Raw genomic sequence first — 23460 nt, forward strand, 5'->3', positions numbered from 1 at the left:
CGCACCTCAATTTATTTTTAATCAATAATCTTGACTATAGAGTTTACTAAAAAAAAATTCTGCCTATATGAATGCCTGTAATTTTGGTAATTGAGATATTTTGAGGATTTTAAAGACATGTAACATTATGCCAATAGAAACCTATTTTTCATGTAATTTGGAGTGAAATGTGACTTCATACATGAATATTTGTCTCATTCTTGTCATGTCAACCTACCTCTGGTTAAAGGTCCTCCAACATCTCCTGAGAGGCTCACATATACAGAAAGGACCAAGTCCACCATCACCCTCGACTGGAAAGAGCCCCGCAGTAACGGCGGCTGCCCCATCCAAGGCTACATCATTGAGAAACGGCGTCATGACAAGCCTGACTTTGAACGAGTTAACAAGCACCTCTGCCCAACCACATCTTTTCTTGTTGAAGATCTCGATGAACACCAGATGTATGAGTTCCGTGTCAAGGCCGTCAATGAGATTGGTGAAAGTGAACCATCCCTGCCTCTTAATGTGGTCATACAAGATGACGAAGGTGTGGAACCTAAACATAATAGCCATTTGAATGCACTTTATCTCACAGGCTGTGTAAACATCTTTATGACTGTGCTGTTTTTTCCCCCCACGTTCCCTTCTCTTTGCAGTGCCTCCAACTATTAAGTTGCGCCTGTCTGTTCGCGGAGACACCATCAAAGTTAAGGCGGGAGAGCCTGTTAACATTCCCGCAGATGTGACAGGCCTTCCGATGCCTAAGATTGAGTGGTCCAAGAATGAAACTGTGATTGAGAAACCCACCGATGCACTTAAGATAACTAAGGAAGAAGTTTCCCGCAGTGAGGCAAAGACTGAGCTTAGCATTCCCAAAGCAACTCGGGAGGACAAAGGCACTTACACGGTGACTGCTTCTAATCGCCTTGGTTCAGTGTTCCGAAATGTCCATGTGGAAGTATATGGTAAGCGATACTCTTTCTTATAAAAGAATGAACTCCAGCATCTGTTTAAGAATTTCCTTCTCAATCTCCTCCATGGGTTCCTTTTCAGATCGTCCATCCCCACCAAGAAATCTTGCTGTTACTGACATTAAAGCTGAATCTTGCTACCTAACATGGGATGCCCCTCTAGACAATGGTGGCAGTGAGATCACCCATTACATCATTGACAAGCGCGACGCAAGCAGGAAGAGAGCTGAATGGGAAGAAGTTACCAACAGTGCTGTAGAGAGGAGATATGGGGTAAACTGTTCTAAGTATTTTCTTATGCACATTAAAAGACTTGAGTCTGAATAAACACCATTCTGGCATGACCTTGGAATTTAATGATTAAACTTAAAACACCACACAAAAATCCTTAGTTTTTAGCACCTTGCACATAAGGCCCCTTAGTAATTTCTGTTTGATATACGGATTCTCTTTTACTTGAGAGACAAATTATTAGGTTCAATAAATGTACACATTCTCATTTTAAAAGACTTTCTCCACATGTGAGTGTATGTACTCAGATAATTGTGTCTATAGATTTATTTCTTTTTACAGTCTTCCCCTACTAAATGACTTGAATATTAAATCAAGTGAAAATCAACATAAGTATGTGGTTTTTAAGAAATTATTATTCATTTGATTTCTAGATCTGGAAACTTATCCCCAATGGTCAGTATGAGTTCCGAGTTAGGGCAGTGAATAAATATGGAATCAGTGATGAATGCAAATCAGATAAAGTGGTCATTCAAGATCCTTACCGCACTCCTGGACCTCCGGGAAAACCAAAAGTTCTGGAGCGCACCAAAGGGTCGATGCTAGTGAGCTGGACTCCTCCTCTGGACAACGGCGGCTCTCCAATTACTGGTTACTGGCTGGAGAAGAGAGAAGAGGGAGGTGCCTACTGGTCACGTGTTAGCCGAGCACCAATAACCAAAGTGGGCTTGAAAGGCGTGGAATTTAATGTTCCCCGTTTGATTGAAGGTGTTAAATACCAGTTCAGAGCAATGGCAATAAACGCTGCAGGAGTTGGCCCTCCCAGTGAACCATCAGACCCAGAAGTTGCAGGAGATCCCATATGTAAGTATGCTTCCATCTCTGGAATATATCAAGGACAAAGCCACTAAATAGATAATTCTGCTCTTAAATTTCTTGTATTTATTCTATGCCAAGTTATTTTATTTATTAAAATTAAAAGTTTCATACTTATGTAGACTGTCAAAAGTATATATGTATGTGTGTATATCCATATACACACACTGCTGCTGCTGCTGCTAAGTCGCTTCAGTCATGTCTGACTCTGTGCGACCCCATAGACGGCAGTCCACCAGGCTTCCGGTCCCTGGGATTCTCCAGGCAAGAACACTGGAGTGGGTTGCCATTTCCTTCTCCAGTGCATGAAAGTGAAAAGTGAAAGTGAAGCCACTCAGTCGTGTCCAACTCTAGCAACCCCATGGACTGCAGCCTACCAGGCTCCTCCATCCATGGGATTTTCTAGGCAAAAGTACTGGAGTAGGGTGCCATTGCCTTCTCCGATACACACACTAAGCACACGTATCTAATATGTATACATACATGTGTATGCATACACGTAGAGAAACTCATATGGTTTTTAAACACTTAGATTAAACCTAGTATTGTATGAGGAATCACAATAATAAAGACCCTGGACTATATAGCTCCTCTTTGCTCCCATACTTAAACCTCCGCCTCTTTAATCAGCTACTGTGGAAATTATCTCCCTCACCAAACAGACCTTCCAGTAGGAGTTTAACAAAAACAAAAGGTTGTTAAATTTTCAATAATACATTGAAACAAAGATGTAAGATCTTCAAGCATAGTCTGTGAAGTCTGTCAAATAAAAAGCAATTCTGAAAGATCTATAAGCACATCAGTTCAAAAATTAAAATACTGTGGCCTTAATGATTAATACCATGTGTTGTAATGTATAGATTTTCTGTGGAAAAAATTCAGTTATTTGTAAAAAAAGACTTAAAATAATCTAAGTCCTATACGGAGCATATATAAAAAATGAATTATTCATTCTGCAAGCTAGTATTAAATATATGCTATGTGTAAAGAACTGTCTTAAGTGCTGGAAAGACCTATCATTAAAATTTCCATAATTGTAAAGCACTGTCAGAAATATAATGGATTGTTATGTGATTAGGGACAGGGTCAATATCTACAATACAAGGCATTAAAAATCAGTTTGTGTTCAAAAGTTTACAGCTAATGATGAAGATATTTTTTAATTTTATGGTAGGTTATATTAAGTTTTTAGTATAGAATATTGCAGAATCTCTTCAAAGAGATCTCAAAAGTAAAATAGCTTTTCACCAATCATGTGTAAATAGAATAATAATCTATCAAGCGCTATCCAGTAGTCTTTCTACTCCCGGTTAGTTGTTTGCTTTCTTTGTTTTAGCATTAATGCTAAATGAAAATAGACTTTCTTATATTTCTCTTCTCTAGAAGGTAATTTATTCCTTTGGCATTCCTATTTTAATATTTTAAAAATAAAATATGATCAGGCAAAGTAAAATATTCTTACAGTACATAAATCTAGCATCTCATCAGCTTCACATTTTGATTTTTTTTTTTTTTTTAGATCCACCTGGGGCACCTTCTCGCCCAGAAGTCAAAGATAAAACAAAGTCAAGCATCACGCTAGCATGGAAACCTCCAGCCAAAGATGGTGGCAGTCCAATCAAAGGATACATTGTAGAAATGCAAGAAGAAGGTACTACGGACTGGAAAAGCGTAAATGAACCAGACAAACTTCTACCCACCTGTGAATGTGTGGTGCCAAACTTGAAAGAGCTCAAAAAGTACAGATTCAGAGTGAAAGCTGTCAATGAAGCCGGTGAATCTGAACCAAGTGATACAACTGGAGAGATTCCTGCCACTGACATTCAAGGTACTAGTCCTTAATCCATTTTTGTATTCATCTTTTGATCTTATTATGAAATTGATTCATGTGCCGAAGATGTGTCAATTACTTTTTTGAAAAAGGTGAGCTAAATCCTGTTATATTATCCATGGTATTACAGAGGTACCAGAAGTTTTCATTGACATTGGAGCACAAGACTGTCTGATTTGTCAAGCTGGCACACAGATTAGGATTCCTGCCGTCATTAAGGGGCGCCCAACACCAAAATCATCTTGGGAATTTGATGGAAAGGCAAAGAAGGCAATGAAGGTAAGAAAATTATAATTCTCTGCATCTCCCACGGAATGACTCTAAGGAATACTTACACTATAACTGATTATCTTATTTTCTAATAGGATGGGGTTCATGATATACCTGAAGATGCACAGGTAAGAAAAAAGAAAATTGAAATGATCTCAGAATCTGATTGACTTCAATACTGCTATTATTTCATTCATTGTATGACTACTGCTTTCTTTGTACAGCTGGAGACTGCTGAAAATTCATCAGTAATTATTATTCCGGAATGTAAACGATCTCATTCAGGCAAATACAGCATCACAGCCAAGAATAAAGCAGGACAAAAGACTGCAAATTGCAGAGTTAAAGTCATGGGTAAGAAAGGCTTTAAAAGTTATTATAGAATAAGAACAAATTATTTTAAACAAGATAGCACTGTTTACATTGTGATTTGCATCCAACAGATGTACCAGGGCCACCCAAAGATCTGAAAGTCAGTGACATCACAAGGGGCAGTTGCAGACTTTCATGGAAGATGCCAGATGACGACGGAGGAGACAGGATCAAAGGCTATGTTATTGAGAAGAGGACTATTGACGGAAAAGCTTGGACTAAAGTCAATCCCAACTGTGTAAGCACCTCATTTGTCGTCCCGGACCTCATCGCCGGACAGGAATATTTCTTCCGCGTGCGGGCAGAAAACCGTTTTGGTGTTGGTGCTCCCGCGGAAACGATTCAGAGGACCACTGCCAGAGACCCAATATGTAAGTTTTTAAGTCAAAGATTAAATTAGCTTCCTAATTGAAACCTGAAATGTATTGTTGTAAACGATTCATACTTTATTTTTAAAGATCCTCCTGATCCCCCTATTAAACTGAAGATTGGCCTTGTAACAAAGAACACCGTACACCTGTCATGGAAACCCCCAAAGAATGACGGGGGCTCCCCTGTCACCCACTATATTGTTGAGTGCCTTGCATGGGATCCTACTGGGACAAAGAAAGAAGCATGGAGACAGTGCAATAAGCGTGATGTGGAAGAACTGGAATTTACCGTGGAAGACCTCATCGAGGGTGGGGAATACGAATTCAGAGTCAAAGCCGTCAATGCTGCAGGAGTCAGCAAACCTTCAGCCACTGTTGGCCCCGTGATCGTCAAAGACCAGACATGTACGTACCAACATGTGATTGGAGAAGGTCCTCTTTATGGATGCCTTCCTAGATACTCAAAAATCCAAAATAAAAAGATGTGTCTGTGCATTGGAAGCTCCCATGGGTTGAGTCTGGACACGGGCCTGTTACCTAAACACTGAACTCCCACAGAATTATCACATTTCCTTACAGGTTACCTTTCCTTTACTAAAAGGAGATACTGTGTGGAGTTTCCTTACTCTGATTTTTCTCCACAGCAGGCTGTTTTACTTACCAAAAGATAAAACAGCTCCTCTGCATGCTCCTCAAAAGGGGCAAAAAGTAACCAGTTATTTTGTTAGCAACTGCCAGGGCCCATTTATATTCATAGTCAAGTCTCTTTCTACTTGAGAAAAAGAAACTTGTTCACATATCATGATAACCATGAATACTCTGATAACAACATCAAAGGAAATGACATTGAGTGTCCTTGAGTAAAGATTACATGGGTTTTATTAAAACTATATTGATTCTTCTCTGAGAAAAAGATACATCCATTTTAAGAGATAAAATATCCACAGAAATATGCTAATAATTCTTCCTGTAATTATTGTTACCATCTCTACTGCTGTGTGTGTGTTAGTTCTCTCTTCTAAACTTAGGAAAGTGGTAGTCACCAGCCACTTTGCATATTCTTATACTAAATTCATGAAAAAGGGAAAATTGCTCTGCCTCTACTAGCAGTTATATTTCTTAAAAGGAGAAGTCATCTCAGAACAAAATAGGTCCCTTCATTACTCTGAATGAATATTAGGGAATATCATAAAAGAACTCCCAAGCCTAAACTACTTACTACAGTTGCACTTCTTTCAGTATCTACAATCATAATGATGCCAGGTAAGAGACAGGCAATAGCTGATACATAGCTACATATAGATCAATAAAGGATGATGACCACCTATGCCTGTCCCCCAAACTGGTACAAATTAGCTGAAGACAGATCTGTTCTTTATGAATTCTATTCAATACGTCTGATCCTTTAGTGTTTTATGTTTCTAATGACAACATTTTTTTTTTTTTAATAATCTAGGCCCACCTGCAATTGAGCTAAAAGAATTCATGGAGGTTGAAGAAGGAACTGATGTTAACATTGTGGCCAAAATTAAAGGTGTGCCATTTCCGACACTGACCTGGTTTAAAGCTCCTCCAAAGAAGCCTGATAACAAAGAACCCATTGTCTATGATACCCATGTCAACAAACTGGTGGTGGATGACACTTGCACCCTAGTGATCCCACAGTCTCGCAGGAGTGACACTGCCTTATACACCATCACAGCTGTGAATAATCTGGGAACAGCATCAAAGGAAATGAGACTGAATGTCCTTGGTAAAGATGACATGATTTTATTCAAACTACATGACTTTCTGTTCATAAACGTAATATTTGGTTTTAAGATCTTTCCCTTAAAAGCGTTTCTCTTTTAAAACCATTTTAGGTCGCCCTGGCCCTCCAGTGGGACCAATAAAGTTCGAATCTATTTCAGCAGATCAGATGACATTATCTTGGCTTCCACCTATAGACGATGGTGGGTCTAAGATTACAAACTATGTAATTGAGAAAAGAGAAGCTAACAGGAAGACATGGGTGCGTGTCTCCAGTGAGCCCAAAGAATGCACGTACACAATTCCCAAGTTGCTAGAAGGCCATGAGTATGTATTCCGAATCATGGCCCAGAATAAATACGGCATTGGGGAGCCTCTTGACAGCGAACCTGAAACAGCGAGAAACCTCTTCTGTAAGTATCACATAGTTCACATTCAAAGTCATTATTGTCTTTGTCTTTCATAATTTCTTATAAATCACTGTGATTTTTGTCACAGCTGTCCCAGGAGCACCAGATAAGCCAACAGTTAGCAGTGTGACTCGAAACTCCATGACTGTCAATTGGGAAGAGCCAGAATACGATGGAGGCTCTCCTGTGACCGGATATTGGCTAGAAATGAAAGACACCACTACAAAGAGATGGAAGAGAGTTAACCGAGATCCTATCAAAGCCATGACTTTGGGTGTTTCCTACAAAGTGACTGGTCTCATTGAAGGTTCTGATTATCAATTCCGGGTATATGCCATCAATGCTGCTGGTGTGGGGCCAGCAAGTCTGCCATCAGACCCAGCGACTGCTAGAGATCCAATTGGTAAGCCTTCAAACCATTCCTGTTTCTTTTTTCTTCCCAAAAGTACCATGGAAAAGTCAAGAATAATGTCTACTGGTTCTTTCCAGCACCTCCTGGCCCTCCATTTCCCAAAGTTACAGACTGGACTAAATCATCTGCGGATCTGGAGTGGTCTCCCCCACTAAAAGATGGTGGGTCCAGAGTAACAGGATATATCGTTGAATATAAAGAAGAAGGAAAAGAAGAATGGGAAAAGGTAGCTAAACTTGGCATGATGGGAATATACTGTAAATAAACTGAACATGTATAGTTATTCTCATTCTTACCTGTATTTTTTAAATTAATAAATCAGAAAAATAGTTTAACTGATAATCCAGACATCTTATATCAAAAATTTAATCAAAATTTGTCCTTAAAACAATTATCCTTCAATTAAAAATAAATTTAATTATAAAAAACTTAAGTTTTATTATGATGAACCTTTTGGCTCTAAAGCTTAAAAAAGTAGAATAAGTACAGTACAGTTTTTTCAATCATTTGACAATATTTTAAAATATAATTGCTTCCATTCAGTATTTACCTATAATATCTGATCCATTAAACCTAAATTGACAATAATTTTCCCAAAGAGAGTGAAGACACTATTGTTACACTTTGGAAAGCTATTAAAAAACTACAGTAGTCCCCTTCTATCCCCAAGGGATACATTCTAAGACGCCCCCCCCCCCCAGTGGATGGTTGAAACCAAGAATTATACTGAGTGCTCTCTATATACTATGGTTTTTCTTATACTAATGGGCAGGTTATTGTTTAGGGGCTGCTGTTTGCTCAGTCATGTCCGACTCTTTATGATCCTATGGACTGTAGCCCACCAGGCTTCTCTGTCCATGGGATTTCCCAGACAAGAATACTGGAGGGGGTTGCCTTTTCCTTTCCAGATCTTCCTGACTCAGGGATTAAACCTGCGTCTCCTGCATTGGCACACGGATTCTTTACCACTGAGCCACCAGGGAAGCCAGATGGTTCACTTCCCAAGCAGAGATGGAGCAGGATGACCCAAGATATCATTATATTGCTCAGAATGGAACTCAGTTTAAAACTGATGAATTGTTTATTTATGGAAACTATTTTCCATTTAGTATTTTCAGATTCCCAATGACTTCTGTGGTAAATAAAACCACAGATAAGAAAGCATTACTGTATTCCAGGGGCTTCCCAGGTAGCACAGTGGTAAAGAACCCACTTCCTAGGCAGGAGACATGAGACAACGGGTTAGATCCTTAGGTTGGGAAGATGCCCTGGACGAGGAAAGGCAACCCCCTCCAGTATTCTTGCCTGGAAAATCCCATGGACAGAGGAGCCTGGCAGGCTACAGTCCATAAGGTCACAAAAAGTCAGACATAACTGAGCACGCATGTCACACACTGTATTCTAATTATAAAATGGCTGTGACTTTTCCCTAGGCTAAAGATAAAGAAGTGAGAGGAACAAAACTTGTTGTGACAGGATTGAAAGAAGGAGCATTCTACAAATTTAGAGTTAGAGCAGTCAACATTGCCGGCATTGGAGAACCTGGAGAAGTCACAGATGCCATTGAAATGAAGGACAGACTTGGTAATTACTGATGTTTCTATTGTTTTATCAATGTTTGCATTTTGGATTGGAAATGAAAGCAACTTACTATTTTTAAATTGTTTTCCAGAATTACCTGACCTTCAGTTAGATGCCAGCGTCAGAGATAGAATTGTGGTCCATGCTGGAGGGGTGATTCGGATCATCGCCTATGTCTCTGGAAAGCCTCCTCCAACTGTTACCTGGAACATGAATGAAAGAGCTTTACCTCAAGAGGCCACCATTGAGACCACAGCCATTAGCTCATCCATGGTCATCAAGAATTGCCAGAGGAGCCACCAAGGCGTCTATTCTCTTCTTGCTAAAAATGCAGCAGGGGAAAGAAAGAAGACAATTATCGTTGATGTATTAGGTAAAAACTCAGTTTGTCCACACATCTTTTAAAAATAACATTTTATTTCATCTACAAGAAAGATGTACTATTAAGAAAACTATATTACAAATATTTTGGAAAATAAGAAAAATTACCCACAATCCCGTTAACCTCTATTATTAGCATTTTTTTAAATTCCCTCCTTACTGTTTATCTAATATATACTTTAACATGGCTGTACTCCTACTATGAAGTCCTGTATGTTGCCTTTTTTGTATAGCATGCTACCATAAGCATTTACTGTATTATTATATAGTCTTTATAAAAGCAACTTTCCTGCAAATGTCCAAGAATGTTTAACAGTTTGCTAATAAGATTGACCATTTTTCACATCTAGGACCTGCTATTTATTATAATAATGCAAAAATCCCTTGGAAGCTGTCCACATGCTAATCAAAGAGAAGCATCATATTGGATTATCAATATTGCATTTCTAGTCCCTGAATATTGAGTTGAACTCTCTCTGACTGCTCTCTTCCAGTGATTTGCTCAGAAAGTGAAGCCTTCCCACTCAGATCTCTCTCTCAGCATGTCTCTAGGCTCAGCCATACTCCAAACACCCAGTTCTTATGTTAAAATAACCAGTTCTCTATTGAGCATAATTCATATTATGAAACTGGTTTATTAATGAAAATGGCATGAAGAAACAATCTCATTGAGCAATTCTTCTGTCCAATGGCTGTTACTTTACAAACTGGTGTATTTCCAGGTTAAACTGCAACTGTCTCACTGGTCATTCTGAGATTTGGGGTCTTCTGTGCTACTCAGATTCACTGATCACCCTGAAAAAATTCTCTCCCCCTTTTCCTTCTGGAGAGTAAACTAAACACAAAAAATAGTCATGCCGCTCCTCACCCTTCTCTCATCTCCCTCTGTGCACTTTCCTCCCAACATCACCCTCTTATCTGACTCACAAATTACTAAAAAAATTGTATATATGTGTGTGTATATATGTAAAGCTGTTCCATAAGTCTCCGTTAAAGCAGGGGCAATCAGTAACTACTGCAAACTTACTTTATTTTAAAATATGGTTGGATATAGACATCAGGAAAGAAAGGAAAAAATAAAAACCTCAATAAACACAAAATCTTGCTTTTTTCGTAACAGTATTTTTGTCTCCCTTTTAAAAACAGAGGGTAACAAATGTTGAGCCCTGTAGTTCATTGAAGTCAAACAACTAGAAACCTTCCCCTCTTATTTCTAGATGTACCAGGTCCTGTTGGAATACCATTCCTGGCTCACAACCTGACCAATGACTCCTGCAAGCTGACGTGGTTCTCACCAGAAGATGATGGGGGCTCTCCCATCACCAATTATGTAATTGAAAAGCGGGAAGCTGACCACAGAGCATGGACCCCAGTGACATACACAGTTACCCGACATAATGCTACCGTCCAGGGTCTCATTCAAGGAAAAGCCTACTTTTTCCGAATTGCGGCTGAAAATAGTATTGGCATGGGCCCATTTGTTGAGACCACAGATGCACTTGTCATAAGAGATCCAATCAGTAAGTAAAGTTTAAAACAGTTTCATCCTTAATCACTTCTTCACTCATTTAATCAAAGACTGCAGTGACAAAAGAGGTGTATAAATAAATGCCAAACATTTCTTTGATTTGACAAATACTGAGTATCTGATGTTGGTTCTATTTGAATGTGACTGTGAAAGACATTATGGGAATACATATTCCTCAGATCCTTCCATATAATACTGCACTTTTAAAATTTTCACTTAACGGCATAAACATGAAGTAGTTTACTAACTCTGAAACTACCAGCTCTGGAGAACTTTCCTGAATTATCTGGTCTCAATTAACCTCGATTTTGTCATCTGGAAATCAGAGTGTATTGGATCCCTTTTAGTTACTCATTTTATGTTGAGATCTCTTTTGTCACTTACCAAACAAATAGTTTAATGTTTAAATGCAATCCTCAGAAAGTAATATTTACCACATTCTCCTACATTTTTAACATTTGTCTCACTGTCACTCCACACTTGTAGCTGTACCAGAGCGTCCTGAAGACCTGGAAGTCAAAGAAGTTACCAAAGAGTCTGTCACTTTGACTTGGAATCCCCCTAAGTATGATGGCGGATCTGACATTATCAACTATGTCCTAGAAAGCCGTCTCATTGGAACTGAGAAGTTCCACAAAGTTACAAGTGACAACTTGATGAGCAGGAAATACACCGTGAAAGGCTTAAAAGAAGGTGATACCTACGAGTACCGTGTCAGTGCTGTCAATATTGTTGGGCAAGGCAAACCATCATTTTGCACCAAGCCAATCACTTGCAAGGATGAGCTGGGTATGTGTCAAATGCAGCGTACACTTTGAAAACTTGTACACACATACAGATTGACCGTAAGACATCAGTCAGACTGATTTGCCTTTATCATTATACATTTCAGCTCCTCCAACGCTTGACCTCGACTTCAGAGATAAGCTCACAATTCGAGTTGGTGAAGCTTTTGCCCTCACTGGCCGTTACTCAGGCAAACCAAAGCCTAAAGTTTCTTGGTTCAAAGATGAAGCTGATGTGCTGGAAGATGACCGCACTCATATAAAGACCACCCCGACGACACTTGCTCTAGAGAAGCTCAAGGCCAAGCGTTCAGATTCTGGCAAATACTCTGTGGTTGTGGAGAACAGTACAGGCTCCAGGAAGGGTGTCTGTCAAGTTAATGTTGTTGGTAAGTATTATTTAGAAAGTATTAGAAACATTCTGTTCTTTCCGAAGCAGAAATGGAAATAACATTTTGTGCTGTGTTTTTTTTTTTTTTTTTCTTTTATTCAGACCGTCCTGGACCACCAGTAGGACCAGTTATTTTTGATGAGGTGACAAAAGATTACATGGTTATCTCTTGGAAGCCGCCTTTAGATGATGGAGGTAGTGAAATTACCAATTACATTATTGAGAAGAAGGAGGTGGGCAAAGACGTTTGGATGCCCGTGACATCTGCAAGTGCCAAAACAACATGCAAAGTTTCTAAACTGCTTGAAGGAAAAGATTATATTTTCCGGATACATGCTGAAAACCTGTATGGAATAAGTGATCCTCTGGTGTCTGACTCAATGAAAGCCAAAGATCGCTTCAGTATGCATCGTATTTCTTGTCAGTGATTTAATGTTTGCTGTTGTTAACAGGAAGAATTAAATGTCTAACACATTGTGCTAATGTTTGTTATAGGGGTTCCTGATGCACCTGACCAGCCAATCGTTACAGAAGTTACCAAAGACTCTGCATTAGTCTCCTGGAACCCGCCACATGATGGAGGAAAGCCCATCACAAACTACATCCTGGAAAAGAGAGAAACTATGTCTAAAATATGGGCTAGAGTTACCAAAGAGCCTATCCATCCATACACTAAATTTAGGGTTCCTGATCTTCTAGAGGGGTGTCACTATGAATTCCGGGTTTCTGCAGAAAATGAAATTGGTATTGGAGACCCAAGTCCACCATCCAAACCAGTCTTTGCTAAAGACCCAATTGGTATAGTACTAAAGCATTCTTTCAGCTTTCATTTTATCTGAGTTTGTTTCCAGCTGTATTCTAACTCTGTTTTGATTTTCTCTTTTATTCTGTAGCTAAACCAAGTCCACCTGTTAATCCTGAAGCAATAGATACAACATGTAATTCAGTCGATCTAACCTGGCAGCCACCACGTCGTGATGGTGGGAGCAAGATTCTGGGTTATATTGTTGAGTACCAGAAAGTTGGAGATGAAGAATGGAAAAGAGCCAATCACACTCCTGAGTCTTGTCCTGAAACTAACTATAAAGTCACCGGTCTTCGGGATGGTCAATCCTATAAGTTCAGAGTAATAGCAGTCAACGCAGCTGGCGAGTCAGATCCAGCTCATGTTCCTGAGCCAGTGCTAGTAAAAGACAGGCTCGGTGAGTACAGACATTCTCAGTTGCCTCTGCAAGGAAGACAGGTTTCATCGTCTATGCTTAACTGTAAAATACACAAACAAAGCAAATCTGAAAGTACCATTCTCTTTATTCTAGAACCCCCCGAGTTGATTCTTGATGCCAACATGGCAAGAGAACAACACATAAGGGTTGGTGATACTCTGAGGCTTAGTGCCATCATCAAAGGAGTGCCATTCCCAAAAGTAACCTGGAAAAAGGAAGACAGAGCAGCTCCAACTAAAGCAAGAATTGACGTTACTCCAGTTGGCAGCAAGCTTGAAATTCGTAATGCTGCCCATGAAGATGGTGGCATTTACTCCTTAACAGTGGAGAATCCAGCTGGTTCAAAAACTGTCTCAGTAAAAGTACTCGTATTAGGTAAGAATTTTAGTGCTTGTGATGGCCTTAATGCAATAACATATAAAAGTAACTCAATACGTTTTGAGTTCTTAGCTGGATTAAATCACTTACAATAACTGCATTGTTTAACACTTTTCAGATAAGCCTGGGCCACCTAGAGATCTGGAAGTCAGTGAAATAAGGAAAGATTCTTGTTACCTTACTTGGAAGGAACCCCTGGATGATGGTGGTTCTGTTATTACAAATTATGTGGTTGAGAGGAAAGATGTTGCCAGTACCGAGTGGTCACCTCTTTCAACTACATCAAAGAAAAAGAGTCACTTGGCTAAACATCTTAATGAAGGCAACCAGTATGTCTTCCGAGTTGCTGCTGAGAACCAGTATGGACGTGGTCCCTTTGTGGAAACACCTAAACCCATCAAAGCTGTGGATCCCCTACGTAAGTTGCTCTCTTTGGATACAAAAGTACTATCTGACTGTCTTTGAGAATATTGTTTATTCATCATAACTTCTTCTGAAAAGATCCCCCAGGGCCACCCAAGAACCTACACCATGTGGATGTTGACAAGACTGAAGTCTCCCTTGTTTGGAATAAGCCAGACCGCGATGGTGGCTCTCCAATCACAGGATATTTGGTAGAATATCAGGAAGAGGGCACCCCAGACTGGATTAAGTTCAAGACCGTGACAAACTTAGCGTGTGTTGTTACTGGACTACAACAAGGGAAGACCTATAGATTCCGGGTAAAAGCTGAAAACATTGTGGGTCTTGGTCTCCCTGACACAACTATCCCAATAGAATGTCAAGAAAAACTAGGTAAATTTTAGATTGGCACTATTTTCCTTCTTTTTAAAATTATTCATGTTGTGATATTATCCATACTGTCAAAAGCAAAATCTAATTTCCTCATGTTTACTTTCCAGTGCCTCCATCTGTGGAGCTGGATGTGAAATTAATTGAAGGCCTTGTGGTAAAAGCCGGAACTACAGTCAGATTCCCTGCCATCATCAGAGGTGTGCCCATTCCTACTGCAAAGTGGACAACCGATGGGAATGAGATTAAAACAGATGAACACTATACGGTTGAAACTGACAACTTCTCATCAGTACTCACCATTAAGAACTGCTTAAGGAAAGACACTGGGGAATACCAGATCACAGTGTCCAATGCAGCCGGCACCAAAACAGTAGCCGTACATCTTACTGTCCTTGATGTTCCTGGCCCACCAACAGGCCCTATTAATATACTGGAAGTTACCCCTGAATATATGACTATATCATGGCTACCACCTAAGGATGATGGAGGAAGCCCTGTGATAAATTACATTGTTGAGAAAAAAGACACAAAGAAAGATACATGGGGTGTGGTCTCTTCAGGTAGCAGCAAGACAAAGTTGAAAGTCCCACACCTGCAAAAGGGATATGAATATGTCTTCCGAGTGAAAGCAGAGAATAAGATTGGTATTGGCCCTCCTCTTGACTCTGTACCTACTGTTGCTAAACATAAATTTAGTCCTCCATCTCCTCCTGGTAAACCAGTGGTTACTGACATTACTGAAAACGCTGCAACAGTGGCATGGACCCTGCCAAAATCTGATGGTGGGAGTCCAATAACTGGTTACTATCTGGAGCGTCGAGAAGTAACAGGCAAATGGGTACGAGTCAACAAAACTCCTTTAGTGGACCTGAAGTTCAGAGTAACTGGACTCTATGAGGGAAATACATATGAGTTTAGAGTGTTTGCCGAGAATCTTGCAGGACTAAGCGGTCCATCCCCAAGTTCTGATCCAATAAAAGCTTGCCGGCCCATCAAACCACCTGGACCACCTATTAATCCTAAGCTGAAAGACAAGACCAGAGAATCAGCTGATCTGGTATGGACAAAGCCTCTCAGCGATGGTGGTAGCCCCATTCTGGGCTATGTTGTAGAATGTCAGAAAGCTGGGACAACACAGTGGGACAGGATTAACAAAGATGAACTCATTAGGCAGTGTGCCTTTAGGGTACCTGGACTCATAGAAGGAAATGAGTACAGATTCCGTATAAAGGCAGCTAACATTGTGGGAGAGGGAGAGCCACGCGAACTAGCAGAATCTGTAATTGCAAAGGACATCCTTCATCCTCCAGAAGTAGAACTTGATGTAACCTGCCGTGATGTCATCACCGTCAGAGTGGGCCAGACTATCCGCATTCTTGCTCGGGTCAAAGGCAGACCTGAACCAGACATAACTTGGTCCAAGGAAGGCAAAGCATTGGTCCGAGATAAGCGGGTTAACATCATTCACGAACTACCTCGTGTTGAGTTGCAAATTAAAGAAGCTGTTAGAGCTGATCATGGCAAGTACATCATCTCAGCCAAGAACAGCAGTGGACATGCCCAAGGTTTTGCTATCGTTAATGTCCTTGACAGGCCTGGGCCTTGCCAGAACTTAAAGGTCACCAATGTAACCAAAGAGAACTGTACAATTTCTTGGGAAAACCCACTAGACAATGGTGGCTCAGAAATAACAAACTTTATAGTGGAATATCGCAAACCAAATCAGAAAGGCTGGTCAATTGTCGCCTCAGATGTCACTAAGCGATTAATCAAGGCCAACCTCTTAGCCAACAACGAATACTATTTCCGAGTTTGTGCAGAGAATAAAGTAGGTGTTGGGCCAACCATTGAAACCAAAACTCCAATTCTGGCTATTAACCCTATTGATAGACCAGGGGAGCCTGAAAACCTTCATATTGCAGATAAAGGAAAGACATTTGTCTATCTAAAATGGAGGCGGCCTGATTATGATGGTGGTAGCCCAAATCTATCATATCATGTTGAAAGGAGGCTGAAGGGCGCTGCTGATTGGGAAAGAGTGCATAAAGGAAGCATTAAAGAAACCCACTACATGGTTGACAAATGTGTGGAAAACCAGATTTATGAGTTCAGAGTGCAAACAAAGAATGAAGGTGGGGAAAGTGACTGGGTAAAGACAGAGGAAGTTGTTGTGAAGGAAGACTTACAGAAACCAGTACTCGACCTGAAGTTAAGTGGTGTGCTCACTGTCAAAGCAGGAGACACCATTCGACTTGAGGCAGGTGTTAGAGGCAAACCGTTTCCAGAAGTTTCCTGGACCAAGGACAAAGATGCTACAGACTTAACAAGATCACCAAGGGTCAAGATTGACACCAGTGGTGATTCGTCTAAATTCTCTCTCACTAAAGCAAAGCGAAGTGATGGTGGTAAATACGTAGTTACAGCAACTAACACAGCTGGTAGTTTTGTGGCCTTTGCCACCGTGAATGTTTTAGATAAGCCTGGTCCTATAAGGAATCTGAAAATTACTGATGTGTGTAGTGACAGGTGTTCTCTTCGCTGGGATCCACCGGAGGATGATGGTGGCTGTGAGATCCAAAATTATATTTTAGAAAAATGTGAGAGCAAGAGAATGGTTTGGTCCACCTTTTCCTCTACTATCTTGACACCTGGTACTACAGTAACACGTCTCATAGAAGGAAATGAATATATCTTCAGAGTCCGTGCAGAAAATAAAATAGGCACAGGGCCTCCAACAGAAACTAAGCCAGTCATTGCAAAAACCAAATATGATAAACCTGGTCGCCCTGATCCTCCAGAAGTCACTAAAGTAAGCAAAGAGGAGATGACCGTGGTTTGGGCGCCACCTGAATATGATGGTGGAAAGTCCATCACAGGATACTATTTGGAGAAAAAGGAAAAACATTCAACGCGATGGGTCCCTGTCAACAAGAGTGCAATTCCCGAGAGACGTCTAAAAGTACAGAATCTCCTTCCAGGACATGAGTATCAGTTCCGTGTCAAGGCAGAAAATGAAGTTGGAATTGGAGAACCAAGTTTGCCATCAAGACCAGTGGTGGCAAAAGACCCCATAGGTATGATGTTCTTGTTTTTCTCTGGTATTATATCAACTCTTAATCTCAAACGCAGAGGTATTAGACAAGTAAGTTAAATCCACAACATCAAAACTTTATCATAGCCAGTATTTTTCCAAATAGATCTTTTACCAAATCACCTAAAATGTACGAACAACGGTAGATTCTAAATTTACAAAGGAACATAAGGAGGACTTAGTTAGCAACTGAGAAATTGACTGTACTATCTGTGGTTAATTAAGAATAGACTGTATAAAATTATACATTAACATATCACTAATCGTGGTTAACCATGTGTAAATTTATTCTTACATAATTTACTTTCAGAACCACCTGGTCCACCAACCAATCTCAAAGTGGTTGATACAACCAAAAGTTCCATAACTCTTGGGTGGGGAAAACCAGTGTATGATGGTGGTGCACCGATCATTGGCTATGTTGTGGAAATGAGACCTAAAAAAGCAGACATGTCACCGGATGAAGGCTGGAAAAGGTGCAATGCTGCAGCGCAACTTGTCCGCATGGAATTCACTGTGACCAGCTTGGATGAAAACCAGGAATATGAGTTCAGGGTTTGTGCCCAAAACCAAGTTGGCATCGGGCGCCCTGCAGAACTAAAGGATGCTATTAAACCTAAAGAAATCCTAGGTGAGGCCCTAGGTTATCACTTGGTTCACTGTTTCACTTCTCACGTGACTTCCCCACATTCTGAAGTCAACTAATGGCCTTTGTGTCATTTGTAGAACCTCCAGAGATTGACTTGGATGCCAGCATGAGAAAACTGGTCACCGTGAGGGCAGGATGCCCCATCCGACTATTTGCCATCGTGAGAGGGCGACCAGCCCCTAAGGTCACCTGGAGAAAAGTGGGTATTGATAACGTGGTCAGAAAGGGACAGGTCGATTTGGTTGACACCATGGCCTTCCTCGTCATCCCCAATTCTACACGTGACGACTCAGGAAAATACTCCTTGACGCTTGTGAACCCAGCGGGAGAAAAGGCCGTGTTTGTGAATGTCAGAGTATTAGGTGGGTGGTGAACAACTGTCTTCCTCCCCTTCAGAAACTCCTTAGTTAATCAGGAGGCTGAGGGAACTCATATGTCTAATCTTGTGGTTCTTTACAGATACCCCTGGGCCCGTGTCTGATTTAAAAGTCTCGGATGTCACTAAAACATCGTGCCACATTTCCTGGGCCCCTCCCGAGAATGATGGCGGGAGCCAGGTGACACATTATATCGTGGAGAAACGTGAGGCCGAGAGAAAGACATGGGCGACAGTCACCCCAGAAGTGAAGAAAACGAGCTTCCACGTCACCAATCTTGTCCCTGGGACAGAGTATTTCTTCAGAGTGACTGCTGTCAACGAGTATGGCCCCGGTGTCCCAACAGATGTCCCCAAACCAGTGCTTGCGACAGACCCTCTAAGTAAGTCACATCCTTTCTCCCCTCTTAACCCCAGTCCCCGATTTCAATCAAGTCAAGACACAAACACTTACCAAATACCAAAACCCTAAAGGGCTTTAACTCATAGAAACCTACACAGCACAAAAAAATATCTCACTCACTCACTGAAGACTTCTGATCTGCCTCCTCGAGTACTTTTTACTTTCAACAGCCCGAACCACCTTTCCCACATAACTTTGAAGCAGGTGGCATATGAAAACATTGATGTATATTACAAAGGGATGGATTTGGCGACCTGGACAGTTTTTTCTTAATCATGTTTTTCTTCCAGGTGAGCCGGATCCCCCCAGGAAACTCGAGGTTACTGAAATGACAAAGAACAGCGCTGTATTAGCCTGGTTACCACCCCTGCGTGACGGAGGCGCTAAAATCGACGGCTACATCGTTAGTTACAGGGAAGAGGAGCAGCCTGCAGATCGCTGGACAGAGTACTCAGTGGTGAAAGACCTCAGCCTGGTAGTCACTGGCCTCAAGGAAGGGAAGAAATACAAATTTAGAGTAGCGGCCAGAAATGCCGTGGGAGTCAGTTTGCCGAGAGAAGCTGAAGGCGTGTACGAAGCCAAAGAACAGCTATGTACGTGGACACTGAGTCATTTTTATCATGTGATAAAAGTTTACAAGAATTTTCTTTTGACATGGAGACATTTATCCCTGAAGAATCTAATTCCATAAATACCTGAAATATAGGAGAGAATAGTGGTTTTAAAACATTTGCACCCACAACACATGGTAAAACAACTTAAATCATGACACAGCACACACAGACATATATATAACCTTAAAAAGAAGTTTCTTAGAGCAACACCCATCCTTATTATGTATGCTGGACTCTGGTATTTTCAATTCAATCTCATTCTTTTTAAAAAGTATTAGCAGTGATGCAAACATCACCTGGAACCTGCTAATGGGTTATTATTCACCACTTGAAAAACACTAGTATAGTTCCTCATTAGAGGAAATTTAACCTCCCCACAAAATTAATGTATCTTCATCTTACTTTCAGTGCCACCCAAGATCCTCATGCCAGAGCAGATTACTATCAAAGCTGGGAAGAAACTCCGAATCGAAGCCCATGTGTATGGAAAGCCTAATCCGGTCTGTAAATGGAAAAAAGGAGAAGATGACGTTGTCACGTCCAGCCACCTGGCTGTGCATAAAGCAGAGAATTCTTCAGTTCTGATCATAAAAGATGTTACTAGGAAAGACAGCGGTTACTATAGCCTCACTGCAGAGAACAGTTCTGGGACAGACACTCAGAAAATCAAAGTCATCGTCATGGGTAGGTTCAGCATTAGACAAACAGCCATCCACATGTGAAGATCAGAAGCATTTTTTCCAGTCCCATTCCTGTCCTTACCTTTCTCTCCTCTCGGTTCACGCAGACGCTCCTGGACCCCCGCAGCCTCCGTTTGACATTTCTGACATAGACGCCGATGCCTGCTCCCTGTCCTGGCACATTCCTCTGGAGGACGGAGGCAGTAACATCACCAATTACATCGTGGAGAAGTGTGACGTGAGCCGAGGTGACTGGGTGACAGCTCTAGCTTCAGTGACAAAAACTTCCTGCAGGGTTGGAAAACTGATCCCAGGCCAAGAGTACATCTTCCGGGTCCGTGCAGAGAATCGATTTGGCATTTCAGAGCCTCTTACATCTCCGAAGATGGTGGCTAAGTTCCCATTTGGTATGTTCCTTTTAGGATGAAAAACTGAACTGTTTTCTTTCTCATCTGTTACTTAGGCTAGAAACTGACATCTCCCTGGTTTTCATCTCCAGGTGTTCCAAGTGAACCCAAGAACGCACGCGTCACTAAAGTCAACAAAGACTGCATCTTTGTGGCATGGGACAGACCCGACAGCGATGGAGGCAGCCCCATTACAGGCTACCTGATTGAACGCAAAGAAAGAAACAGTTTGCTCTGGGTGAAAGCCAATGACACCCCTGTCCGGTCAACTGAATATCCCTGTGCTGGCCTGGTAGAAGGCCTTGAGTATTCATTCAGAATCTATGCCCTAAACAAAGCTGGATCCAGCCCACCCAGCAAACCAACTGAATATGTGACTGCAAGAACTCCAGTTGGTGAGTAATTTTTTTTTTTTAAGTATTATGAGGACACATTTAAATCTTAGCATCTCTAAATGTTACTATTTCCATTCAGGAATATGTTCTGGGTGATACAGTGAAATAGAACATTTCTGCTGTTAAGACAAATGCTGAGAATATCTCTTTTGGTTCTAGATCCTCCTGGCAAGCCTGAAGTCATTGATGTTTCCAAGAGTACTGTATCTCTTGTCTGGGCTCGTCCTAAGCATGATGGGGGCAGCAAAATTATTGGCTATTTCGTAGAAGCTTGCAAACTTCCTGGTGATCAGTGGATACGGTGTAATACTTCACCTCACCAGATTCCCCAGGAAGAGTTCACAGTGACTGGCTTAGAAGAGAATGCTCAGTATCAATTCAGAGCAATTGCCAAGACCGCAGTAAATATTAGCCAACCTTCTGAACCTTCCGATCCAGTGACTATCATGGCAGAAAGTGGTAAGATTCTGTTGGACATTCTAGGCAAAGGAAGACATCACTCATAATATATGTTTCCCCTAATAAAAAACTAAATCTACATCTATGAAAATAAGGACAAATAAAATGATAGGTACTTTGTATACAGACATTAAAAATTATGATTATAGAGAATAACATGTTAAACTAAAAAGATAGCGAACTGTGAAGACCACATACTTTTAACCATACACATGCACAGAAAGATGCCCCCCAAAAATGCACCAAAATGATAAGAGTGAAGCTTTCAGGATGCTGGGATGATGAGTAATATCTTTACTTTTTTCTTTATACTGTCAGCATTATCAAATTTTGGCATTAAACTTGCATTTCTTTTATAATGAATAGTTACTTTAAGAAAATCCCATCTTGAAAAAGATAGCCTATTTATTTCTCACTTTTACAAATAAGCATTATATAATATAGCTTTGCATATATTAAATCCCTTTATCTTACTTCTTTCCAGTACCTCCCAGGATAGAGCTGAGCGTGGCTATGAAATCTTTGCTTACCGTGAAAGCTGGAACCAACGTTTGCCTGGATGCTACAGTTTTTGGCAAACCGAAGCCCACAGTCTCTTGGAAGAAGGATGGCACACTGCTGAAACCATCGGAAGGGATCAAGATGGCCATGAAGCGGAACCTGTGCACCCTGGAGCTGTTCAGCGTGACCCGGAAAGACTCAGGGGACTACACCATCACTGCTGAAAACCCAAGTGGCTCCAAATCAGCCACTATCAAGCTCAAAGTGTTAGGTAACTAAAGCATTTCACTAGACTCTCAGGCTTCACATTGGTTAATGTGATGTCATAGAATTTACAAAATAACATGTGAGAAAAGATACCTAACTTGATGTTTCTTTTGTCATCATGGAATTATTCTCAACACAGAACAGTAGTGTTTTACAGCTGAAAAGACCATTAGAGATCACATATTCCAGATATATAAATTTAGATATGAGGAAATTAAAATCTGGAGAAAAGTAACTTCCAAGGTCATACAGGAAGTTAATGATAGTATAAAGACAGCAGCCCAGGTCTCCAGTCCTCCACTCTGTTCATCCCCTATTTCATATGTTTGGGTGAAAGACTTAACTTTTCTTTCGTATCCTTTCAGATAAACCAGGTCCTCCAGCATCTGTTAAAATCAACAAAATGTATTCGGATCGTGCAATGCTTTCTTGGGAACCTCCTCTTGAAGATGGAGGCTCAGAAATCACCAACTACATTGTTGACAAACGTGAAACGAGCAGACCCAACTGGGCGCAAGTCTCTGCTACCGTGCCCATCACCAGCTGCAGTGTGGAGAAGCTGATAGAGGGCCACGAGTATCAGTTCCGAATTTGTGCTGAAAATAAATACGGAGTGGGTGACCCGATCTTAACTGAGCCAGCAATTGCCAAAAACCCATACGGTAAGAACGTTTTCCTGCAGTTTTTCATTCTGCTTTTTAAATATTACCTTTTAGACCAGGACATAAACCTGCCGGTTAATCTCTGCAGACCCTCCCGGACGATGTGACCCCCCTGTTATTAGCAACGTAACCAAAGACCACATGACAGTCAGCTGGAAGCCTCCAGCAGATGACGGTGGCTCCCCCATCACCGGCTATTTAGTTGAAAAGCGGGAAACCCATGCAGTTAACTGGACTAAAGTCAACAGAAAACCTGTGATAGAAAGAACAATAAAAGCAACAGGTCTCCAAGAAGGCACAGAATATGAGTTCCGAGTTATAGCCATCAACAAGGCTGGACCAGGCAAACCCAGTGATGCCTCCAAAGCTGTTTATGCCCAAGATCCTCTGTGTAAGTTTTCATGGAAGAGTCCCACAGA

The 23460-nt window shown here is 41.0% G+C and overlaps 1 protein-coding gene and 1 long non-coding RNA gene across 5 annotated transcripts in view; one reads left to right on the forward strand and one right to left on the reverse strand.

The window, feature by feature from the left end:
* TTN (titin) overlaps positions 1-23460 on the forward strand; it is a 275571-nt gene that overhangs the window by 195949 nt on the left and 56162 nt on the right. For both annotated transcript variants that reach the window (XM_059880142.1, XM_024979885.2), the window contains 37 exons: positions 230-529; positions 639-947; positions 1036-1226; positions 1619-2048; positions 3580-3888; positions 4022-4170; positions 4257-4289; positions 4386-4515; positions 4605-4904; positions 4992-5309; positions 6361-6657; positions 6767-7066; positions 7152-7466; positions 7553-7701; positions 8909-9059; positions 9148-9429; positions 10655-10957; positions 11452-11754; positions 11858-12139; positions 12244-12543; positions 12637-12939; positions 13035-13343; positions 13458-13739; positions 13861-14160; positions 14244-14537; positions 14645-17611; positions 17939-18259; positions 18355-18639; positions 18737-19036; positions 19347-19649; positions 20079-20354; positions 20458-20757; positions 20850-21152; positions 21312-21611; positions 22096-22383; positions 22745-23041; positions 23130-23432. In XM_059880142.1, the coding sequence (XP_059736125.1) occupies positions 230-529; positions 639-947; positions 1036-1226; positions 1619-2048; positions 3580-3888; positions 4022-4170; positions 4257-4289; positions 4386-4515; positions 4605-4904; positions 4992-5309; positions 6361-6657; positions 6767-7066; positions 7152-7466; positions 7553-7701; positions 8909-9059; positions 9148-9429; positions 10655-10957; positions 11452-11754; positions 11858-12139; positions 12244-12543; positions 12637-12939; positions 13035-13343; positions 13458-13739; positions 13861-14160; positions 14244-14537; positions 14645-17611; positions 17939-18259; positions 18355-18639; positions 18737-19036; positions 19347-19649; positions 20079-20354; positions 20458-20757; positions 20850-21152; positions 21312-21611; positions 22096-22383; positions 22745-23041; positions 23130-23432 (12882 nt within the window). The remainder of the gene's footprint in view (positions 1-229; positions 530-638; positions 948-1035; positions 1227-1618; positions 2049-3579; positions 3889-4021; positions 4171-4256; positions 4290-4385; positions 4516-4604; positions 4905-4991; positions 5310-6360; positions 6658-6766; positions 7067-7151; positions 7467-7552; positions 7702-8908; positions 9060-9147; positions 9430-10654; positions 10958-11451; positions 11755-11857; positions 12140-12243; positions 12544-12636; positions 12940-13034; positions 13344-13457; positions 13740-13860; positions 14161-14243; positions 14538-14644; positions 17612-17938; positions 18260-18354; positions 18640-18736; positions 19037-19346; positions 19650-20078; positions 20355-20457; positions 20758-20849; positions 21153-21311; positions 21612-22095; positions 22384-22744; positions 23042-23129; positions 23433-23460) is intronic.
* Positions 1-23460, reverse strand: part of LOC112442546 (uncharacterized) — a 149032-nt gene that overhangs the window by 34558 nt on the left and 91014 nt on the right. For 2 of the 3 annotated variants that reach the window (XR_009492433.1, XR_003030623.2), the window contains exons 6-7: positions 9159-9259; positions 1730-1843 (exon numbers count right to left, since the gene is read on the reverse strand). This is a non-coding gene — a long non-coding RNA (uncharacterized lncRNA). Of the gene's footprint in view, positions 1-1729; positions 1844-9153; positions 9260-23460 lie in introns of all 3 variants that reach the window. The other variant, XR_009492431.1, reaches the window with a different exon arrangement.

This window comes from Bos taurus, chromosome 2, assembly GCF_002263795.3.
Source record: "Bos taurus isolate L1 Dominette 01449 registration number 42190680 breed Hereford chromosome 2, ARS-UCD2.0, whole genome shotgun sequence".
In the NCBI taxonomy this organism is placed as follows: domain Eukaryota; kingdom Metazoa; phylum Chordata; class Mammalia; order Artiodactyla; family Bovidae; genus Bos; species Bos taurus.